This window comes from Solea solea, chromosome 7 (genome assembly GCF_958295425.1).
Source record: "Solea solea chromosome 7, fSolSol10.1, whole genome shotgun sequence".
NCBI lineage: Eukaryota > Metazoa > Chordata > Actinopteri > Pleuronectiformes > Soleidae > Solea > Solea solea.
In genome coordinates, this window is record NC_081140.1 from 23,821,912 (window position 1) to 23,843,939 (window position 22,028).

The 22,028-nt window shown below is 39.5% G+C and overlaps 1 protein-coding gene across 1 annotated transcript in view; it reads left to right on the forward strand.

Annotated features, from left to right (window-relative positions):
- Positions 1 to 22,028, forward strand: part of frem2b (FRAS1 related extracellular matrix 2b) — a 68,885-nt gene that overhangs the window by 27,260 nt on the left and 19,597 nt on the right. Inside the window, exons 3-6 of the mRNA XM_058633825.1 lie at positions 6,851 to 6,997; positions 12,223 to 12,453; positions 15,039 to 15,164; positions 16,265 to 16,516. Coding sequence (XP_058489808.1) covers positions 6,851 to 6,997; positions 12,223 to 12,453; positions 15,039 to 15,164; positions 16,265 to 16,516 — 756 coding nt within the window. The remainder of the gene's footprint in view (positions 1 to 6,850; positions 6,998 to 12,222; positions 12,454 to 15,038; positions 15,165 to 16,264; positions 16,517 to 22,028) is intronic.

The following is a 22,028-nucleotide window of genomic DNA, read 5'->3' on the forward strand; positions in this document are numbered from 1 at the left end:
TGCTCCAAAGCGGGCTTGGTTTTTTTCGGTCTCCCATCCACTTCAATGTTAATTTTTGTTCAGTTTTTTGTAAATATTATCCCAATGGTTATATGAAAATCTTAGAAAAGTCATAGCACACCATTCCCGGTCAAGGCGCACATTTTGATATAACTTGTGTTGGGGGTTTCTCAAAGATGCAGGAGGAGTAGCGTGCCGAAATAACGGGAGGGCGCGAGAATAAAAAGCAGAATAAACGCGCACGATTACAAGAGATGCCTTGCAGCGCAAGGCATTCTAGTGAGAACCCTAGGGTTCTCACTAGAATGCCTTGCAGCTGCAGGCACTAATGACTGCTATATAAGACACATTTCATTATATGGTGAAAGAAATTAGAATAAAATGTGGAAAAAGGTTTGAGACAACATACAATATTGCCGCACATCATCAACATAAATAGCACGTGCAATAAGTTGATTGATAAGATAATCATGAATGTGCAATTTGTCTTAAGCTGTCTACCTTTGCCAACATACAGTCCTGGTGTTTTATTTTAAAGTACCAAGAGCCTGCAACCTTCTGCCCATACCAGAATACTGAAGAGTCTTAGACAAAAAAGATTCTTAAGGCTCACAAGAGGGCAATACGTTTAATAGTCTTTAATATTTCATGTTTCTGGCATTAAGATGAAGGCATCTGGCATTTGATGACATTGGTTCATCTGTTTCCTTTTTCTGGTGCACTAATTCCACGTTTTTTGTTATTATGGACAGCAGGCACATTTATTCACATTTTGTAAGAATAAAACATATATATATATATTTAAACCATAAAGAAACATTTGGTTGTCAATGCCGCAGAATTAGAATAAGACTTATGTATACATACTTTTGCCAGTGGCTAACATTGGTGGCAATGTTTCTACAGCTAGCCAAATGGACAAACTAGCTCTGTATGGTTAGCACTCTTCATACACTGATACAAATGTGTATCCCACCAGTCCTGCCTCGCTCTCAGATTGAATGGGTAGAATTTTTATTCGTTTTTAGTCACTATTTTTATCATAAATGCACATTGTCTCTCCCTGAGATCTGTTATGCCATTGCACTCCTTTATGCCAGTCCTTTATTATTGCACAATTTTTTCCCACTTTTGCACATTTTACATTTTATGTTTACATTACATTTTATGTTTACATTACATTTTACATTTTATGTTTATAATATTGTTTTTGTATTGTATTGCTGCTATGTTAAAACAATTTCCCTTCGGGGATGAATAAAATATTTCTATTCTATTCTATAACTTGTGGTATCATTGTATTGCTAATGCTAGGCTAGGCTAGGCTAAGCTAGCTGCCTGTATTTCATGAAATATGATGAAAAACATGCAGCTAGCTAGAACTTGATGTGCTTGTTGACTACGACATGTTTCTGACATGGCTTCCCTTTAGATGGCAGTAGAGATTACATGTTAAACATTTAGATTATTGCAACAATATATTGTCCGGGGTTTTCATATTGTCTTATCCCTGATGTAGAAGTATAGTTCATAAATGAATAAGAAATGTGAAAATATGAACTCCTCGTACACGTAATGAGAAGCTTTTGTGATGCTTTTCCCTTTTCGAGTGTATGTTTCAGCCCTGAGCTCTGCAGTACACTGCAAAGACCCAGAGGATACTGATATTGTTCACTAAATTCTTCCTCAGTGCGATGAGTGCTGGTTAAAGATTAACTCTGGTGTTTTCCTTGGGGCCTCTTTGAAGTGGACTTACTCCCGCCCTTGCTTATCTTAATTAGAAAGAAATCTGGAGGAGTGAAGTGGTCTTCTGGAAAGCACCTCCACTTCGCAGCTCCCTGAACGCCACACTGCAGCTTTTCCAGGACTCCTAAACTCAATATTTGCTCAGGTGATGGCGCGGGAACTGTATGCCCTGTAGTGTTTAAACTGTGAACATGAAAGATTTTTTTCCCCCTGATATTTGAGTGCACAGCTTTGTGATGTATCCTTGCTGTCACACCTTGCTGGATATGAAAAATAAATAATTGATAGAGCCGGTTTGTTTGTGAATATAGTTGAAGACAAACATTGTGATGTGATTCATCTTGAAAAGGACAGCAGTCTCTCTGAGGCTTAGATTAAAGTGCTGTCTCTTTCCTCTGCGTCATGTAAAGAATTTCCCATTGTCGCCATTTTTCATTGTTATTGAACTATAAGAGGTAAATTCTACCAATAAACAACCCTGCAATGTCTCCTGTCTGAGATGCACATGATCTATTTTGCTCATTTATCTAGAATTACGCTTGGGATCGACGGCTTCTTTTACAAACATCTGTGCCACCGTGGGAAGTCAGACAAAGTGCAAAGACCTTCTCTGTTTCTGTTCGCAGAGGACAGGCTCCTTCACGACTCAAAGATCACACATGCAGCGTTTAGTGGTTGCATGCGTGCCGTGCCGCTGGCTTTAATCCAAATGGTTTTGGGAGGTCCTGTCATACACAGGTTATCCGTCTCCACATGACTGATGTGGGACACACAGGAAACAAAAAACCCTACACTGTGGTAAACCTCAAACATGTATGAATTATTAAAATGTATCACTTGACACATTTCTTTGTGTAAAACAATAGTACAAAGAACCGCAGTGAGCCAAAAATGGTTATATTAGTATTAGTCATTTTTCCTAATCTTCTTTCTTATTGTCTCATATCAGAGATTCCTCCAGAGATTTAATGTTCATATTTTCTGAAGTTAGACTGACGTAGGAGACAGTGTCACCAAGTTTATTCAAGGGTAGTGTAATAGTGTGAAAGGCTGACAGAAAGTGTCATTATTTATAATTGAGATTTTATTGTTTGCGTGTGTGTCCCAGCTCAGAAAAACAAATTATTACTATAACTTCAGTATCAGCCTACAATTTCATGCATCATTAATAATGAAGGAAACAATTCTTAGTGTTAGCCTGTAACAAGGTCAGGGACTCGCCAAGTTCTACGCAGCTATTTTTTAAAACGGTGCCCCTGAAGTCATATCACAATATTTTCAAATACATAATAAACTCTTTTCATAAAATCTATAAAATAAATGATTCAAAATGTGCTGACTTTGCTGTGGGTTGATTCAGAGGTTGAAATGGAGCTATAAGTTACAGGAATGGCCTTTGTTTTCTGTGTTATTATGAGTATTATTATCATTATAATTGCATTTGCAGACTTAACCAGGACTGCACGGATAGAGAAAGAAAGACATTTGTTATTGAGCATCCTTAGTCTTCACAACTCAATTTCCTAAATCTAGTAGGAAACATCAAAGTATTGCTGTGTGTTTATGATGAATAAATTAGGTCCTTTTCATCTAAATGGTTCAAATGAGTTGTTGGTTTTGAGGCAGGGAGGAAAAAAACAACATTGCACCCCTGTGTTTTTCCTTATGCATCATACTGGTGTTGTCCTTCTATCCCAGTTATGGCACCATATTGTCAAAATGGGAAGTGCATTTACTCAGTGAACGCTATTAGATCCAAAGGAAAAAAAGCTCTGAACAGGTGCAGAGGACACAGTCGCACACACAGACACACTAGCTCATAAAAGCATTCACCCTCACACACAATAAAACACCCAGGGCGAATGTGTATAGGTCTCCACATAGCCATTGAGAAAGGGAATGGACAGAGTGGAGCGTGTGGCAGGTCGTGACATATTTACGAAGCGTAACAGCTTGTGTGGGGTGTTGTGGACTCTGAGTTTTGTGTTACACGCTGAGACCTCAGAACAATACCCGCGCACACTTCTGGCAATTTCACTGTTATTCCAGCACTTTCAGGACTGCCAGATTCTTAATGGCAGTCGCCGCCGTCCTTATCCAGTAGCAGCAGGCAGCAACTCTCAAGTTGCATGATACATGCTCATGTTTAAGAACCAGTCAAGCTCTTTAGACCCTTTACAATAATAAGTACTTCCTTGATTTGACGAGTGGTGGTAGTCATTGTTTTTTGGCACACGGCAGACATCAGAGGCTGTCTGCAGGAAGTATTGTGGGACGGATCCAAAAGCATTAACTTTGGCTTTTTGCTGCTTAAACGTGGTGCCATTCTGTGCTTATGTGTTGTGCACCTACTTTCTACACAGACACGTCAGTCAAAGCCAAGGGAAAATCAAGTTTCTGTTCCGACTTAAAGAGGCACAATGTAGGATTTCATTTAAAATAATGTCTCCAAGATTATTTTGATTGCAGTAAGTTTAATATGTATGGGTAATGGCTGGCTGACCTTCTCACATGAACTCAACCAAGTTTCTATGGTAACCATCTCTCTTGCCTTTTTTTTTTTTTTTCAAAATAAAAGCGTGCCCCAAACTGGACTGCAAAGTGTTATGCTATAGGGAGCATTAGCAGTTGGCGTGAACTGAAGATGTGCACGCATTTGTTTGTGTAGGGTCTGCATGGACCCACACAGAAATGGGCATGTGATGAAATTTACATCACATGGACACTAGGGGACCTCGTGAAAAGTATATGATCCAGGCCTCAGAGGATCTGTGCCTAAAAATGCGTTCTGCTCAGTCATAAAACGACTACGATACGTCCTGATAAGAGATGAAGGAAACACGTTAAATTCACAATTTAATATTTAATTTACAATTAAATAACAATTTTGGATGTGTTGTGGAAAAAAAGTGTAGTTTCTTGAAGAATCGTCGTGCAGTTCTTGCAGGATTGGTTCCTCGAACTACCTGGCAGTCCGAGGTCTCTGGGAGGAAGGATGTTTTACCTGTAGCCCCTTTAAAGTATCAATGATGCTAAAGTCGATGTTTCATCAACATTAAAGATTGTTTTAGTGATATTTAAGGTCTTTATTTAAGTCTCCCTACATGGCTGTGACTCAGGAGGTAAAGGGGACTCATCCACCTGCCAGGAGGTCAGCAGTTTGATACTCCATCTTCATCAGTCCCTGTGCTGAAATGTTCTTGGACCAAGACACAGAACACCAAATTGCTCCTGATGGTTGTGAATGGCTTTGAATGTAAACACACTGCACACGGATGCTTTGTATGCATCACATACTTGTGAATGAAAAAACTGCTGTGTAATGCGCTGTGAGTGTTCGTCAGTACTGGAAAAGCTGTGACATCTGTATTGATTAGGTCGAAGGATGAGTGGCATATCAGGAACTTTTACTGTTTGCTACATCTCTGAGCAAGTGTGTGTGGATTCCAGTTGTTTTTTAAGGCCCTACCCTTTTATTTATTCTTTTTTTTACATTTTAAAGAAGTCTGAAAAAAGGATATCCTTGTTTCCCAAATTCTGAAACTTATCATCCTCTACCTTGTTGCCAGGCAATCTTTTATATCTTTTTACAGGAGGTTGGTACTCACTGTTTTGTCCAGGGATCCTTTTCTCCACTGCTTCTTCAAGGCTCTTTTCTCTATAAAGTTAAATATCTTGTTGCCACATGGACTAAAAGATGGTGATTTTCTTTATTCTCAAGCCTTTGAACAACTGGACTGTAGAAGTTATTGTTGCTCAACTTTGGCCACGTCACATCACTGCTCATCACTCAAGTGCTTGGCCAGAGTGAATGTAGCCTTGAGGTGTATCGATAGGCCTCTGAGATGTGGTATCCTGGACCACATGCAGTTATTTTTGAAGAAATTGTCAAGAAGTCAATGTCTAAATGTCTCCATTGCCTCTTCCAAATTAAAATTAGCAGGTGTATGTATGTAACCTAGGAGAACCTGTTAAAAACATTACAAAAACAACAATACCATGGGTTTTAGTTAGTGTTACCGTGGTAACTATTTACTTTGCTCCCTTTTTCAATCAACCTCTCAAATGGTTAGAAGGAATAAATAACAAATATTGAACACTGTCCACTGTTGAAAGTAAGGTTCTCTACAGCCAAAAGAAGAAAGCTTATCACAATTTGTAGTTTGCTTTGCTGCCAAAATGGAAGAAGAAGTTTTTGCAAAATAAGTACTTGCAGGTGTTTCCATTGAAGGGTGTTTTGCGTATGAGCGACATCCCATTTCCTCGTAAAATCTCGTCCTGCGAGACTCCACTTTGAGGAAGATGGCCGAAATCATTTTCCATTCCTGTGGTTTTGGAACAGTGATCTACTGCTGTTGCTATGATTGTTTTCAAGTGTTTCCATTACACTTGTACCATAAACTTTAATATCAACACTTGTGAAAAACTACCTCATAGTAGTAGTAGAAATGTTTTCGCAATGTTTGAGAGGTTTTTTAAATGTAGGTTTTGCGCATTTCTACCCAACTCAACTCATGTTGTCTTTTTTTTCTCTGCTCTTGAGGACTCAAAGCTTATATTTTATTGGATTTTTCTTAGTCATTATTTAAACAGTCAGCCAGTGCTGTAGATATTATAATATTAAAGTGTCATATAAATTATGTATGAATCAGTAGTGTGTGTACGACTCTGCAGTGTTTCCTTCATGCCTGTGTGTTTGATGCCCACGAGTGTGTGTGTGTGTGTGTGTGTGTGTATGAGTCTTTATGGTCAAATGCAATGCCCTCCAGGACTGTAGCGTCGGCCTTTGAATCCAACTTCAAAAGACGAAGGATAAAAAAGCCCAGTTCAGACAGGAAACAGACACCTTTTATCTTAATTAGAAATGAAGCAGAAAGAAAGCACAAACCTTATTTCTTTCTCTTTTTTTTGTGCAAAATTGCCGCCTCTGCTCCCCTCGTACCTCCCCACTGAGTGAAGTCAAGTCCTGAAGCTATCCAAGATATCAGTATAATAATGGGGTGTTTTATTTAATCTTTTCATCTTTTGTTTCCTTTTGCCGTTTCATCTGTTTTAGGGAGACATTTGACGTCACATTAACGGCGCTAATTATTTTTGTCTGCAGGAGGAAACGCGCTCAAGAACCAGCAATACCGGCTGAACTGGGCATGGATATCTTTGGAGAAGGAAAGCTACGTGGTGGATGAAGGGGTGAAGTTCCTGGAGGTGGCGCTGAAGCGTCGGGGCTACCTGGGGGAAACGTCATTCGTCAGTAAGTACACACATTAGCACATGTATTAGATAGATAGATAGATAGATAGATAGATAGATAGATAGATAGATAGATAGATAGATGTTTTCAGTTGGGAATTGAGCATATTGTTCACTCAGGTGTTGTGAATTTAATGAATGAATAAATGCATTTAAGAAAAAAAAAAAAAATAGAAAAGAAATTACTTTAATAATCCCTGAAGGGAAATTAAAATGTTGTAGCAGACAGTTTTGCAACAATGAAAGCAGGACAATACACTTGGCATTACGGGGACAACCGGATCCTAAACACAATCACGATGATATTAAAATGATGAAGAAGGATAACAAACTGGCTCGGAGACAGTGTGATCCATCACCGATAGTAAAAGTAAATGACTTGAGGTTATACAGTGCTTAACAAATGGATTAGACCACCTAAACGTGCACCAAAACATATTTTTCAAAAACGTGTTGAAAACTAAAGCATTTTATTGATTTATTTGACAAAATAATAAACTGAATTCACCTTTGTATACCCACATTTGAGCTGTCTCACTGCGCTTCTTCTCTGAGAAGTCAGAAATGAATCAAGTATAGCATTCAACCACTAAAACTTATGTTTCTGTTCAGGAATGCAAGCAAATAACTATAATTTCACACCTGAATCAAGAAATAATAATGTGCTTTACTATTTTTTTATGTTTTTTTTGTAAAACGTTAAATTTGAAAATTCATGGATAACAATAATAATGATATTTGAGCATTAAACTATCATTACGGTTCAAGAGCTTCTACATACTGGTGTATTAACCATTACTGAATCATTTAAAATTATTTTGAAAATCACCAACCTTGTTAATTTAGGGCAGCTGTGGCTTTGGGTGGTGGTCAAATACAGTTGTGAAGCACTGCATAATATTATATTAAAAGAAAGAAATATTAAATAAAAGAGTAACATTAGATATGCTTATCTCTATGTCGTGATATAAAACCACTTGCTCTTAGAGAAACAACAAAGAAAGACGAAAAACAAATCAGACGCACACTCAGACACACACAGACACACAATCCTTGTCAGAGGATACAGTTTGGGATCCCCTCTTTTGTTTTTTAACTCAGTGGCCTCAGGGCCAAGACTTTGATGGATAAGCCACCCCGGTCCACACAGACACACCAGACAACCTTTATAAAGGCAAGGGTCACGACCTTTCACCTCTGTCATTTGGCCGGTAATATATTCCGAACACACGATAACACAGGCAGGATCGTCCTTTGGGAACTGCAAAAGGTCACATGAAGTTGGCAGCCATGGAAAGACACCAACTCTAAATGTTAGTCGAGGCAGTTTACTGACTGGAAGTAAGTGAACAAAACCTGTTTGTACTGTCAAAACAGCCAAAGCATTTATGAGTGAGAGGAATTTTTACCACTGGCATGAATGGTCTTTTTTAGTGCATTCATTTATTCTGTCTATAAAATGAACTAACTTTAAAGGTCAAATCCCATAGAATATTTATTGTACTGTCACGTATAACTTTGCGTGCTCCGGAGCCTCAGACTAATGACGGGTCTCTGAGGTGATATGCAAATGATGCTGACCTTTATAGCATCTCACCCTGCTTCTCAGCGAGTCACTAAAATTAAATAAAAAAAACACACACACACCTAGAAACGCAGATCGTCATCTCATATTCATATGCTGACATGGAGATAATTCAGTCTAAAAATGAACTGTATGGAAACGACAATGTATAACAATATGATAATGTTAATAATAATATGTATTATTATTATTATAGCGGCTCTCAAAATACAGTTACAAAGTGATGTACAATCAAAACGATCTCAAGTGCTCAGCCGTAGCACGACCTTATTTGGTTCATGACATTCATTTCCTTATTGTACTCATTTACCTGTAGTTAATATAATTGGTCATATTATAATCTGTCCTCTCTAGCAATTTAAAGTGAGGACCCTCATAATGCGAGGACATAATGCATTCCCTGGCCCAGAGGTCTCAAACCTGTGGCATACGGGCCACATGCGGCCCCCCAATTAATTTAATGTGGTCCGCCACTTAATATCAAGTTATAATGAGTTATTTCTGTATGTTTTTTTAATGAATAGATTCATTTTGCATCATGAATAAGTTTAAATTGTGAACTATGTGTTGTTCCATATAAAAAACACTTCATAAATATTATAATTTCTATATATTGTTAAACTTTTTTCACTTGACCAGCCCCCTACTGACCAAAATAGTGAGTTTGAGACCCTAGCCCCTTACCCTAACTCTAATTCATCACCTTAACCTTAACCCAATTATATCCCTAACCCCAAAAATGCCCTTTAAAGATGTGAGGACCACCCAAAATGTCCTCACTTTCCCAAAATACCCTCTCTCCAACAAACACAAGAACACACACACTTTAGTGAGGACTAAAGCAGGCAAATGTCACTGGAACAATAACACTTGTCAGTGTTTGCACAGAATATAAATGGAAACACTCCGGTATCAAACCACCAGCATTGCAGTCACAGTTTAAAGATATGCTGTGCTATAAAACACACACTGCTTTAGCTACACTCCTCTTTCTCCTTCTTTCAGCAGGAGTCTGCTCTTCTTTCTCTCTAAACCTCAGTCAGGATTATATTTTACTGAAAGTGACCCTTCAAAATACAAGTATTGGATTGGGACTCAACTGTAAAAAGATCAGAATCGGGACCGAAATAGCTCATTAGGATATCCCTAATTATATAACTCAAAATATACAGCGGAGGGAAAACAGCAAGTGTAATATTCAGCAAGTTTAAATATTCAGTAAAATCACCGAAGGACTTTTTTGGAGTTATAAAACAGCAAGGGAACTTGCAGCCTTGAGCTTCTCAGTCCGGTTGTTCCACAGCCGCCTGGAAGCCTGTGATTGAAAACGATGTGTCAACGTTCAGTTTCGACCTGCTGTAGATCTGGGAACAGCCAGTAAAGAGGTGTCTGAAGGATCTCGGGGAGCAAGAAGCAGTTTGTGGCTTTAAACGTTCAGTTAAATAACCCGAGGGCAAGGCTGTGTGCAGGGCTGTGAAAGTCAGCAATAAAATGTTTAAAATCGGTCCTAAAAGAAACAGGTAAAGTGTTGCATAGGAAAGATTGGACTCACGTCATCAAATTTCTCGGTCATGGTGAATGTTCCAGGAGCAGAGTTCTGGACAAGTTGTAATTCAGTGATTCAGATTTGACTTTTACCGATGCCAGTGAGCAGGGAATGGCAGTAATTGAATCTGGAGGTGTTGAGTGAAAAACCTTCTAAATAATTAAATAAAAAATGGTCTGATTTAAGAGATATCTGAGCTGGTGGAAACAGGATTTGACTACTGACGGACTATTGTCTTGTTTTGTATACTGTATATTAACTAAGTGTTTTGATGTTCCTGTCGAGGTGCAAGAACACAACAGAAATCTCTTTGCAAAGTAATATTAAACAACAAAACAGTACATTTTTCAAACAATTATCGCATGTTTTGATTTTTTGGAGCACTGCAACAGTTTTATTCGCGGTAGCATCATAAATGAAAGGAGCCTTGCTTTAAGCTTGCACTCACACTTGCACGTAAGTGCCCAGAGACAATGTTCTTCTATTTTCAAATATATATATATATATACTATTATAAGTTTTCATTTGAGTGCTCTCAAGTCCAAACTGTAGTTTTTATTCTGCACAGTTTTCCCATTATTGAAAGCAGCATGAAGGGTAATGATAATGGATGGGAAGAGGACGACTGTCCTCTCCATGCCGGTGATGGAAAGCTCACAAAGGAAAGATGTCATTTTTCAAAGCACTAACGTTGTTGCTTTAACAACGTCCTCCAAAGTATGACTAACAAAAAAAGATTCCTCTCTCGAAAAGTGGTGCCACCACTTGTGTTGTCCACTTCATAATATTACAGCCAGTGCGGATGTTTTACATTTGCAGTCTGAACCAAACGTTTGAACATAAAACATGTCTATTGCATTTGCCCCAAAGGTTAAAATCTCCAGAAAGTAACAAACTTTTCACAGTAATCGTTCTGAGTTCCCATCGTCCTCTGCTGCAGTGAGGAGAGGAGAGCACCATTTTGATTAACCAGCGGAAATAGGCCACCAGAGCAGCCTGACAATTCAAGCCACCCATCTGCCTCATTGTTGCAATGAGATTGTGACTGATCACAGGCCAGTGCATTCTCATTTAGAGTGAGGGTAACTCTCCTTTCCCAGCCGCACCTGAGGAATCACTGATCAGAGGAGCCCACTCATGGACTTGTGCTTCACTGGTCAGTGCAGATGGCACCGGTTTGGAGGCCATGGCGAGCGCACCTGCCACACTGTCTCGGAGTGACTCCTGTGATCAGCGCCATCCAATCCGCAGCTTTGTGAGGGAGATGGAGTCAGGAGAAAATCATCCTCATCCTTCTCCCAGCAACCCTTTGAAGACTGCCGATTTTCAGGCTCTGTTGAACTTGGCCATTTTTATCTCGGCACATATGAGCGCAAGCCTTTCTCCTCCTGTCTGTACTTGCATATCAAAGCCCACGTTTTATTTTCAGCTAAGAATAGAATGGTAATTTACTCAAGAACCAAAACTCAGGCTTTTCATAATCGCTGGCCTATTGAAGGTCTTGTGTGCAGTCATGATTTGATATCTCAGCTTTTTAATCCATAATTTATGGATTTAAAAAAACAACAACAGCATTTTAGAAAAGGTTCCTGTTACTCAACGGCTTCATTTAGCACAAATAATTAATTGCATTTTTTTTTTTACATTGGTGACAGCCTACTGGATTCACACGGGGCGTGCAGCCACATTCTTTATATTAACTGCCGGACTCCCTGCTGTGTGTTCTGTGACCAGTTAGCGAAAAACAATGGAGAGGCGATGTGACATTTCACTGGCTTCAGCACTGCCTCTCAACAGGAATCCTGCAAGTGTCACTGCAATAGTGACTGTGAAGCCCATCAAACTGATCACGTGTTAAAGGTCAGACAACAGAAGTCACCGTCTCGTTTCTTCTGCTGAAACCCGGCTGACATGAGGGATAATTGGCTTCGAGCTCACCAGGCTTGATTCAGTGGGAAACTGAAACTCAGTAGATGTGCACATGTGGGGTGTGGGATTTCACAGGAGATAGATAGAAACACAAACACGTATAAATGAATGTAATGCAGATGTTTTCTTGATTGACAGTGACAATAACCTACATATTCTTCTCAAGGTATCGGCACAAAGGATGGAACTGCAGAAAGGGACAAAGATTTCCGGGGGAAATCTCAAAGGCAGGTGCAGTTCAACCCCGGTCAGACCACGGCCACTTGGAAGGTTCGAATTCTGTCTGATAGCGAATACGAAGTCTCGGAGACCTTTCAGATTGTTCTGTCTGAGCCCGTGATGGCGGCACTTGAATATCCTGAGGTCGCTACTGTGGAGATCCTGGACCCTGATGATGGTGAGTAGTGATGTCATGCTTAGTGATTTGTGTTGTTGTTGTTATTCTGTCTATGTTTGGTCTTTGAAAACAGAAACTATGTAACGTTGTTTGAATGCTGCATCCGTCATCTGAAAACGAGCTTTGTCAAGCAAAACTATCAGTCTTGCATGATAGACAGGGGCGGACAGGCACAAGACTCATTTATCCTATCGATCTACTCAACCTTTTTTTTTTGAGCAGTATAATTTAATAGTGTGACTTTGTGTGGGCTCTTCTTTGTGTTTTCACTCATCTCACTTTACTAGCACATACGGAAAATAAATCCATTGTAGAATAGACAAAAGGTTTCTGTTGTATTTTGAATAACAGGCACACCTATGACAAAGTTAGGAGTTAGGAGTTGTGATTGAGTTTTGGGACAAATGAGTTCCTGGATTAATTCGATTTGCAGCGTTGAACTCTGTGTCATCTGGGTTAGAGCTTACAGTATATTCACACTGTGGAACATAAGACAGAGTGCAGAGGACTCTCTGCACATGTTTCAGTAAACACTGTTGATGATTTCCTTTGCAATCTGGACCGACTTTGTTAGCTTAGCTTTCTGTGCACAGAAAGGTTCCCAAACCAGGCAGATACACCTTATCTAATATTGACTTCCTGAGAGCATCAGAGCACACACATATTAAGAGACCTACCTTATTCTAACATGAAGCCTGAGAAGAGCCGCGAACAGCTTGAACCCAACCCGATAACGGAAATTGCTTAATAATGAGAAAAGAGCAACAAACAAATGTATTGAGCTACATTTTCTTCCCACGAGGACAGATAAACAAGGTCAAACATGAATGGAGATGACCGCACTGACCCACACCTGCATGTTCAATGATCGTTATGCAAATATGGAAGAAGCACGGCGTTCGTGAAAACTGCTTAAATGATTGAGCCGAGATAGGGAGTTGTACAATATAAATAAAGATGATGCTTCGTCTGCTCTTCCCAAAGGGCTCCATGGGGTAAACAAAAGATGAATTTGCTGTCAACAGTTTATGGTAATTATCATGTTTAGTTGGAGCATTGTTTCACAAAATATCAGTCTCTGTAGGGCAATCGACAAAAACTGGCAGCTATCTGTCTCTCTCTGCAACAAACATGCGGAAATACTGTTTTTATTTCTCATACCTGTAACAGCCATACTGTTTATCATTATTATGCATTTCAACCTCTCAAGGTCAAAGAAACTGTGCTGGCTTTTCCACTGAAAGCAGAAAATGGGATAGCCCAAGGGCTGCCGCCATGAAACAGTGAAGAATTAATTATTTCAGGCGGACTAAAGTGGCTCGGACCAACAAAAAGACAACAAAAAACAGCTGTTTGAAGCATAAACTGAACAGTGGCCACGTGAACTTCTAGAATTGCGAGCATGGACCTTGGGTTGTAGAAGGACGGGTCATGTTTTTTTTTTTTTTTTTTAAATTACTAGTACCTTTTTATTAACGTGCATGACCATGATTCTCAGTGAGAGATACAAGGCCTCTTTCTGAGCTCTGCGGATTTCATGGCTGAAATGTTGCAAGCACATTCCCTTTCTGGCTGTTGTACAAAGCTCAGAGAGAGACAAAGAGATGGAGAGTTGCCAGTGAGTTTCACTCTCACTAAAAAAAAAAAAAAAAGGCAAATGGTTGAACATGCCGCCGCTTGCAAACACATGGCCGTGTTCTTGCGACTCACGACAACGCTTACGTTGTTTTGTTTCATTCTGTAAAGGATTACCGGCTATTTTCTTGAGCAGCGGTATCTCACAGAAGACTTTATCACCGACTGATTCACTAATCAGCGCCGTCTCCCCGGGTCACGCTGCATAAGCCACGTCTAAGCCACAGATAAATAATCAGGAGATTTTCTTTTCTGATGAAATCTAATTGAAGCTGTAATTCCAACCCGTGATTAAAGGTTTCTGGTGCAAATAATGTTGATTTTCTTTTTCTTTCAGCCCACTTTTCCTTCACATTCAGACTTGAACTTGAACAAGTGAATTTCCCACAGATGTTCTCCATTGTTGTTTCAACAAACCCATATAATGTGCAGAATCCTCTCCGTATAACATTTGATTTAGAGCGAAGTAAAATAAAGATCAATAACAAAAAAAGAAGTAGAAAAGCCGAGAAGTCATAGCTAAAAGTGTGTACTTATTATTCTTCCAACGTTCTTCCTTTTGAATTTGATCTTGCTGTTAATGTGTTGCAGTTCATTGTATTTCAGTGCTTTTTTTTATAGATTGTTTACATTATGTTAAACATCTCCATGGTAACAGTGAAATCCACCAGCTCCAGACGTCATTATTACACCAGAGGATTGTGGGTGTAGTTCTTAACTTAGTACACGAAAACACATTTCTAATGTCTGTTGATATCACTTGGACTTGGTTTTATAATACCGCAGTGTGTAGATGGTCATAGACATTGAAATACTATTTTAAAATATTTTTCAACTGTGACAATGTGCCGTGTGTAAAGTACAATAAGTAATCATTATATAAGTAGAGAATGGGATTTTATTTATTTGTTTTCTTTTTAAAAACTATGTTATGTGGTGTTTTCTTTCAGAGTCAACAGTGTTCATACCCTCGGCCGTGTACAATATCGAGGAGGACATTGGCGAGCTGCTGATCCCTGTGCGCAGGAGTGGAGATGTCAGTCAGGAGCTCATGGTCATCTGCTACACACAGCAAGGTAACACAGGAGCATAAGTGTGAAATGTCAGCGGTTTAAACCCTGTTCATTCTCTGGAATAGAAACCTGTCTGCGAGTCTTGAGGGAGAGAAATGTGTTATGTAGTGCTGCTTCCTCGGCTGGGGCCCTATGCTTATCGCTCACTTTGCCTCCACGGGTTGCAGCAGCAGATGCTGAATGAGGAAAAAGAAGAAAAAAACGATAAAAAAGAGTGGAGATAAAAACAACTAATGGTGTCTGCGCTTAAGATTTGATAGAATTACTTTCTTGCACTTGCACAAGTAGGTGTGAAGAGACAAGAAACCAGGAGGTGATTCGCCGTTCATCATCAACTCGATGGCAGCTGGTTGATTGTCACAAGATATCACCTTTAAAAATGGAAGTGTGAATTCAAAAGGAAACATAATGTAAGGTCTCGGCCCGACTATATACAGAGCTGCTGCGATTTGACACTATACAATTAAATGTAATTAGAAGTTAGAAAAGTAATTAAAGAGCAAACAGACAACTTTGGTGTCATGGTTCTAGTATCAAGAAGGTAAAGGTGTACTTTTCTGCCACCAAAGAAGTTTTCAATTCCACCAAATCTCCAGTTATTTTCTGAGCTACATGACTCATGACTCCCTCTTCATGGAGTGAATTCCTGTTTGAGATTCATTCTCTATCCTTATCTGCTTTTGTTTTTTTTTTCTCTTGTGAGGTCGGTTTGTTTTGTAAGTTTGGCTGTTCTGGCAGAAGTTTGGCTCTTGGCTATTTATGCCTGGAAAAATCTTTTCTTTTAATCTCTCTCTTGTTTTGGGTACGCGGTGGGTGTTAGAGGTGCTCGGTGTCATAAATCAAGTTGTAATTTTTTTTTACATAAAATCTCCCTCCAGTGACCAAGAGAATACAATAATGACAAATATAAGCACGCATGATTTAGTTTCTCTCTTGTCATTACACTGTGCAGAGTAAACCAAAAAGTTTTCAATTTCTTCCTAAGGAAATAAGTCATGCAGCATGTAAACATTGTTCCGGACAAAAAAAAAAATACAGCATATATATTGATTTTAATGTGAAGTTTTTTTAATGCTTTGCTTTCTGTTTTCTTTGCGCTTCAGTCACGGCCACAGGCACCATCCCCGCCACGGTGCTCTCGTACTCTGATTACATCTCCCGGCCCGAGGACCATCACAGCATCCTGCGCTTCGACAAAGGAGAGGCGGAGAAACTCTGCCGGGTCGTCGTCATTGATGACTCCCTGTATGAAGATGAGGAAAGCTTCAACGTCTCCCTCAGTATGCCCATGGGGGGACGTCTCGGCTCCGAGTTTCCCACTGCCAAAATTACAATCGTGCCTGACCTAGATGACGGTAAGATGACATTTCACCTGTCATAAGTGTGATATGCAGTGCGATACAGTCTGAGCACATGTGGCCCTTCTTTGTCCGTGACCAAGACACATGTTGACTCCATCTTGAATGAGCTGAGGCACAATATTATTCACCTCTGGTTAAAACCTTAACTAAAGCCAGTGTTGTTGTGTTTTTTTCTTGGCTGGAAGATTTGTTTTTATCTGATATAGTTGGACCTGTTACAGTATTCGTGCAGTCTCTTTTTCTGGGTGTAATGAACAAGCACTTTGGCAGTCTCTTTTAAAATAGGTCTTTGAGCTAGTAAAGGGAGTCTCCTCAGGTGCAGATAGAGACACAACAGGCACAGACAAGCGGGCAGACAGACGGAAAACATGTTGGTGTGTATCTTTTTTTTTCTGTGTGCGTGTGTGTGTGTGTTTATGCTTGTCTCCCAAAGTCTTGGTTAGAAAACGTTTGAGTGTGTAAGCTTCCTTCCTGGAGGCAAAAGGCTTTATCGCATATCTGCAGGCTCAGACTGGAGGGCTGATAGTCTCCCATATTTTCCCCGACGCCCTCTTTGTTCCCCAACACCTGACGGCCATTTCTCAAATCCCTATCACTCCGGGTATCTCCAGAAGCACTGCTGTGAAGTCAAGACTGTGTGATAGCAGGCAGGCAAGCTCCAGTGGACCTGAAAAAACACTCTTTTATTTCTCTTGAATCTAAATAAATTTGAAACTAGATAAGTGGAGTGATGGTGCAGTATTCAATTCAGCATCTGTTATCTAACTCTAACCCTAACTCTATTTGAAAATTTGTATTTTTTTCCATTTAACAGATGTGATTGAGGTTTCCAAATCCAACTGCTTAAATAATTTACTTTTACTGACAGTAAATAAATAAATAGTGTGTTGTTTTCATGCACCATGACAACTTTTGAATCCCATCAGTCGGCCAAAATCTTCAGTGTTTATAGTAGCACTTGTTTTTTTTCTACTTCAAGTCATCTACTGTAGTAGTTTTTCAGAAAATTGTCCGAATCAGATCTTGAATATATATAAAAAAAATTGCAAAGGTTAAAAAACCAACAGTCTTCGAGGCTCCTGCAGCAGCAGGTTTAAGAGTGTATAACAGGTTGTTTGGGACTTGAGACAAACACACTTGTAGTGGATTTGTTTGATCTGCTTGTAGAAAGGGAAGTTTTCCAAGGTTGGAATGCTTTTGTACTGCAGCAGCAGCAGCAGCAGCAGCAGCAGCAGCGGCAGTAGCAGCGGCAGCAGCAGCAGTAGCAGCAGCAGCAGCAGCAGTAGCAGCAGCAGCAGCAGCAGTAGCAGCAGCAGCAGTATCGGCAGCGGCAGTAGCGGTGTAACCTGAGCATAAGCTCGGGACTTTTTGACCCCTGCTGCTGTTGAGTGTGTATACCAGACAATAGCTGAGACACACTTGTTGTTTTCATTGGATGAAACTCAGCAGTCATTGCACTTTCAAACTGTGTCACGGGGCTTTATGAGTGTCTTTGTCATGTATGGCTTTACAGCTACCAGAGGGCCTACTGAAAATAATATTGATTCATTTCTTTTTCTCCCTGTTGCTGATATTTTTTTATCGGGCAAAATGCATCCACCACTTCTCTCATTTACCGGATTTATTTAAGGGTCGCTGATTGGTGGAACTCTTTTTCAAAAAAGTGACTAGCAACGTAATGTGGAGAAACTAATAAATTATGAGGACCGGGGGAAAAAAATCGCATCATGGTCTATCTAATTTAATTCAAGGCTGAACAAGATTATATGTGTTTTGTGAGTTTATATAAACATAACTGCATAAAATGGGCATTAAAATACAATTTAATTTTGTGCAGAATCTCATCATGGCAGATTCTGTGATATTGTAGCATATCTTATTGTGTTCAAATTGATTTAACTGTATAAGTACTGCATAGGACAAGATGGATCAACTTGAAATAGATTTAGAAGGACGATGAATGACTCATTTTGTAAGGCAAAGTTTGCTCAAACTGATAAATGACATGTTTATATTCATGCTCCGTATCACCGCATTCAGAGTTGAGGAAGTCAAACTCTATCTTATGATTGCTCCTGCCTCACAGAGACTCAGTCAGTGACTTTTTATGAACAGTGACTTGACTGTGTAATCCAATTTTTGTTGCTTGAAAAGTAAATTAATATTTCAACAAAAAAAAAATGTTTTTGCTCCACTGATTTATGACTTCCTGGCAAGCCCTTGCCTACATTAGAGGTGAATTATCTTGCAGAAACAAGACAAAAGGAGCCTCAGTGCATCATAGAATTAACATGACGCAGACTGACAAGCATTATTAGCACTCTGCACTCTCCTGCTTTATCTGTAATCAGGTTTTCTCTGCCTCTGTCTTTGTACGGGTGGCTTGGCGTCAATCAGAGTCTCTTTATGCATATCAGTTTTCAGAAAGCGGCAAACGCTTCAGGACCAGAATACAGCCCCACTATTGTAGAAACATCCTTTAACAGTGTTTTCCATTGTAATTCTCAAAGTCTGCTGTTAAGACTTTCAGGTTCAATCCCATTTCACCCCTTGGCCCTACCACTTAGCTCTACCTGACCATTTGTGCAGGCATAGGCCGGGTATCCTGATTATTGCTGGGGTAACATGAAGTATAAGGGCTTACCAGCTTCTCAGGGTCATATTTTAAGCGCACTTTAAGGAGCTTTCTGATGTTCTTACAAGCACAGAAGATGCTTTCCAGCATGTCTCTGCTTTGCTGCAGACATACTACGTTTAATCCACAATAGCTCCCTTTTTCTGGCGACTGCATGTTGGATCTATGTCGCATTTTCTTACATGATGAGGTATTATGTTCTTGTCTCATTTCATAGACGTTGATTTTAATTACTGCTCTTTTCTAAGGGGGGGGGGGGGTGCCAAGAGTTACGGGAAGGAACAGGTATAAAAATGAGAAATGGGATTGGACCTCACTGTGACATGGAGGGAAACTAATCCTGGTGGTATTGTGTTAGATGTTTGATTGGTGTTATAAAGAAGACACCTGGCATCAGATGGATTGTCTCTACACACGTATGCATCACAGATACAATATAATGCAGCGACTCCTCAGATTAGATGCTAGAGGTGTTTAAGTTGCCAGCATCCACTGAATTAATGGGACATGAAGAGTGTGGAGAAATGGGGTAGTGTCAAACCTTCATATTCTCTCGAAGGAGGTGATAATGAAATGACTTGAGCACTGAAGGTGAAATAAATGGTAAATAGCTCTGAGGCAAGCAGAGCAAGACCAATCTCTTGTGTGGAAGAGAAGAAAGGTGGCATTAGATTCATTCCCCCTCTTTCATTCCGCCTAAATTCTTTTCTAACCCCACTCCACTAGTGAGACAAATAGCAGCATCTATTCCATCTTTGTCAGCTCTATTGTAGGAATAGTTTTCCACTGGGTCAAGCACATGGCAAGTCGGTGCCATGGCTCAGCACCTGTTAGCACCTACTAACATTACTGATACCAGCAAAAACCATTAATGTCAGCAATATATAGTTTTTCAAAACGGGCAAGCCAGGGTAACACAGTATTGTGAAATTAGAAGCCACAGGGCACCAATGCTCACTCCGTGCTCCGTGCAAAAAAACACCGTCTTGGCCACCTATGATACAAACACATAAAAGAAACCACACGCGTACAAGAGGAGGCAGAGCTGGTGCTGTGTGCCAATACTCTGATGGTAATTAATGTGATTCTAAATTCAGAGAGTATTGCTTTTACACCTTAACGAGTTAAAGATAAGATGAAATTACCCTTAATTGATACCCATGGGGGGAATTCTGGTGTTACAATAGTAGCAGCAGCAGCAGCAAGTCCAGAATAAACACAGGCTAAAAACAAAAGGAAAAAAGATAAAGAAAAAGTACTACAGAATAGAAGAGAATAAGACTATAAGAAGAACAACGTTTAGAAATGCTACTAAAGTATGACAAAATATAATATCATATACAATGAGATGTGTATATAATTATACTAATAATTATAAAATATAATATTATTTCATATATTGCACTGTAATGATATATAGATTGTAATACATTGTTGTGTAAGGAGAAGACAAGTTTGCTGTCCAACAAAAAGATTAATTTCTGTAATTAGCACACCTTCACCGGCATAAAAGAGAAATTAGATTTAGCTATTTATCTTCCGTGGCACAGTAACTGATGCCTGCAAGGAAAATTTGCTGGAAATTGATCTGACACATTTGGCTCCACATGACTTAGATTAATTCAGGAAAAAATAAAAACGATAAATTTGTTTTAAATGTAGTATATTTCCCTTAAGTTTCTTCTGGTCTTCTATGTTGTTCCATTGAAGTATAATTATGTGACTATGAATGAACACAAAAGTGTTGCCAGTTGTTTCATAATAACAGTATTCTAATATAAGAGATATTTAAGGGATATTTAATGTGATATTAATAAGAAGCATGACAAATCTCTATCATCTCCATGGTGTACACCCTATGGTACAACTGCAACTCTGTGAATGCAAGTAAAGCAACAAGTTGTTATCATGTCTTTTGATCATGGAGGAAGTGTAAGGTTACAGTATTTGCCCACAGTCTCGCATATATCCGTGCTGGATTCAGCCTCAGCTGCTGTGCTTGCAGCTTGACCAGACCCTCCAGCAAATATAATTGTCAGTCTGTGTGGGTGCAAAGGTGGTTAGGGATCATTGCTGCACATCAGAGCTTGGCTTGTTGTTCAGTTTGTCTCTGCTGCAAAAGGAGAAGATCTCCAACTCTGCACATTTGTCTGTCAGGTGAGGTTATACATCTATAGGAAAGCAAAGCAGGCCACTGCCCTAAAGGCCCCACATGTCAGGCTGAGTACGTGTCGCCTGCTTGGCGCTAATGTGTTGTTCATTTAAAGACAACTTTCTGAAAATGTCACCAACGTAAATGGATGTGAAGATGTGGATAATGCCAGAAAAAGGGATAAACAGAAGCTAAACGGTCCAAATAAAAATTAAGATCCCTGGCAAACCTTGAAGGACAGGGAACAACAAGATTAGGTAAGGATGAGTTTGCACACTGGTTGTTGTTTTGAATCACTAATAGAATAGAATAATTTAAATATAAAACCAAACAGCCTCTTGAGCTCTTATCTGTCTCTTCCTAATCACTGCACACACCAGTCTGAGACTAATGCACACATAGACATGCTGTGCTGGAAATCCCTTGAAATCAAGCTTTAATACCTTTGCCATGTTGTCATCTATTTGTGTGTCTGCGTGTGACTGAAGCATAACTGAAAAAGTAAAGAACGAATGAAACTGGGTGAATTTTGATCAGGATTTATGGGAGAATTGATTTGATTTTGGTGTGGTTACAGACCGGCATCCAGATTTAGGATACATTTTTTGAAACAAATGCTAACCTTGTAAGATAGTGGAGTGTATTGACGCTGTAGGAAACTAATTGGCCTGGCAGAGGTCTTCACTGTCGACAGGTTTGTAACACCAGAGCCAAGAATT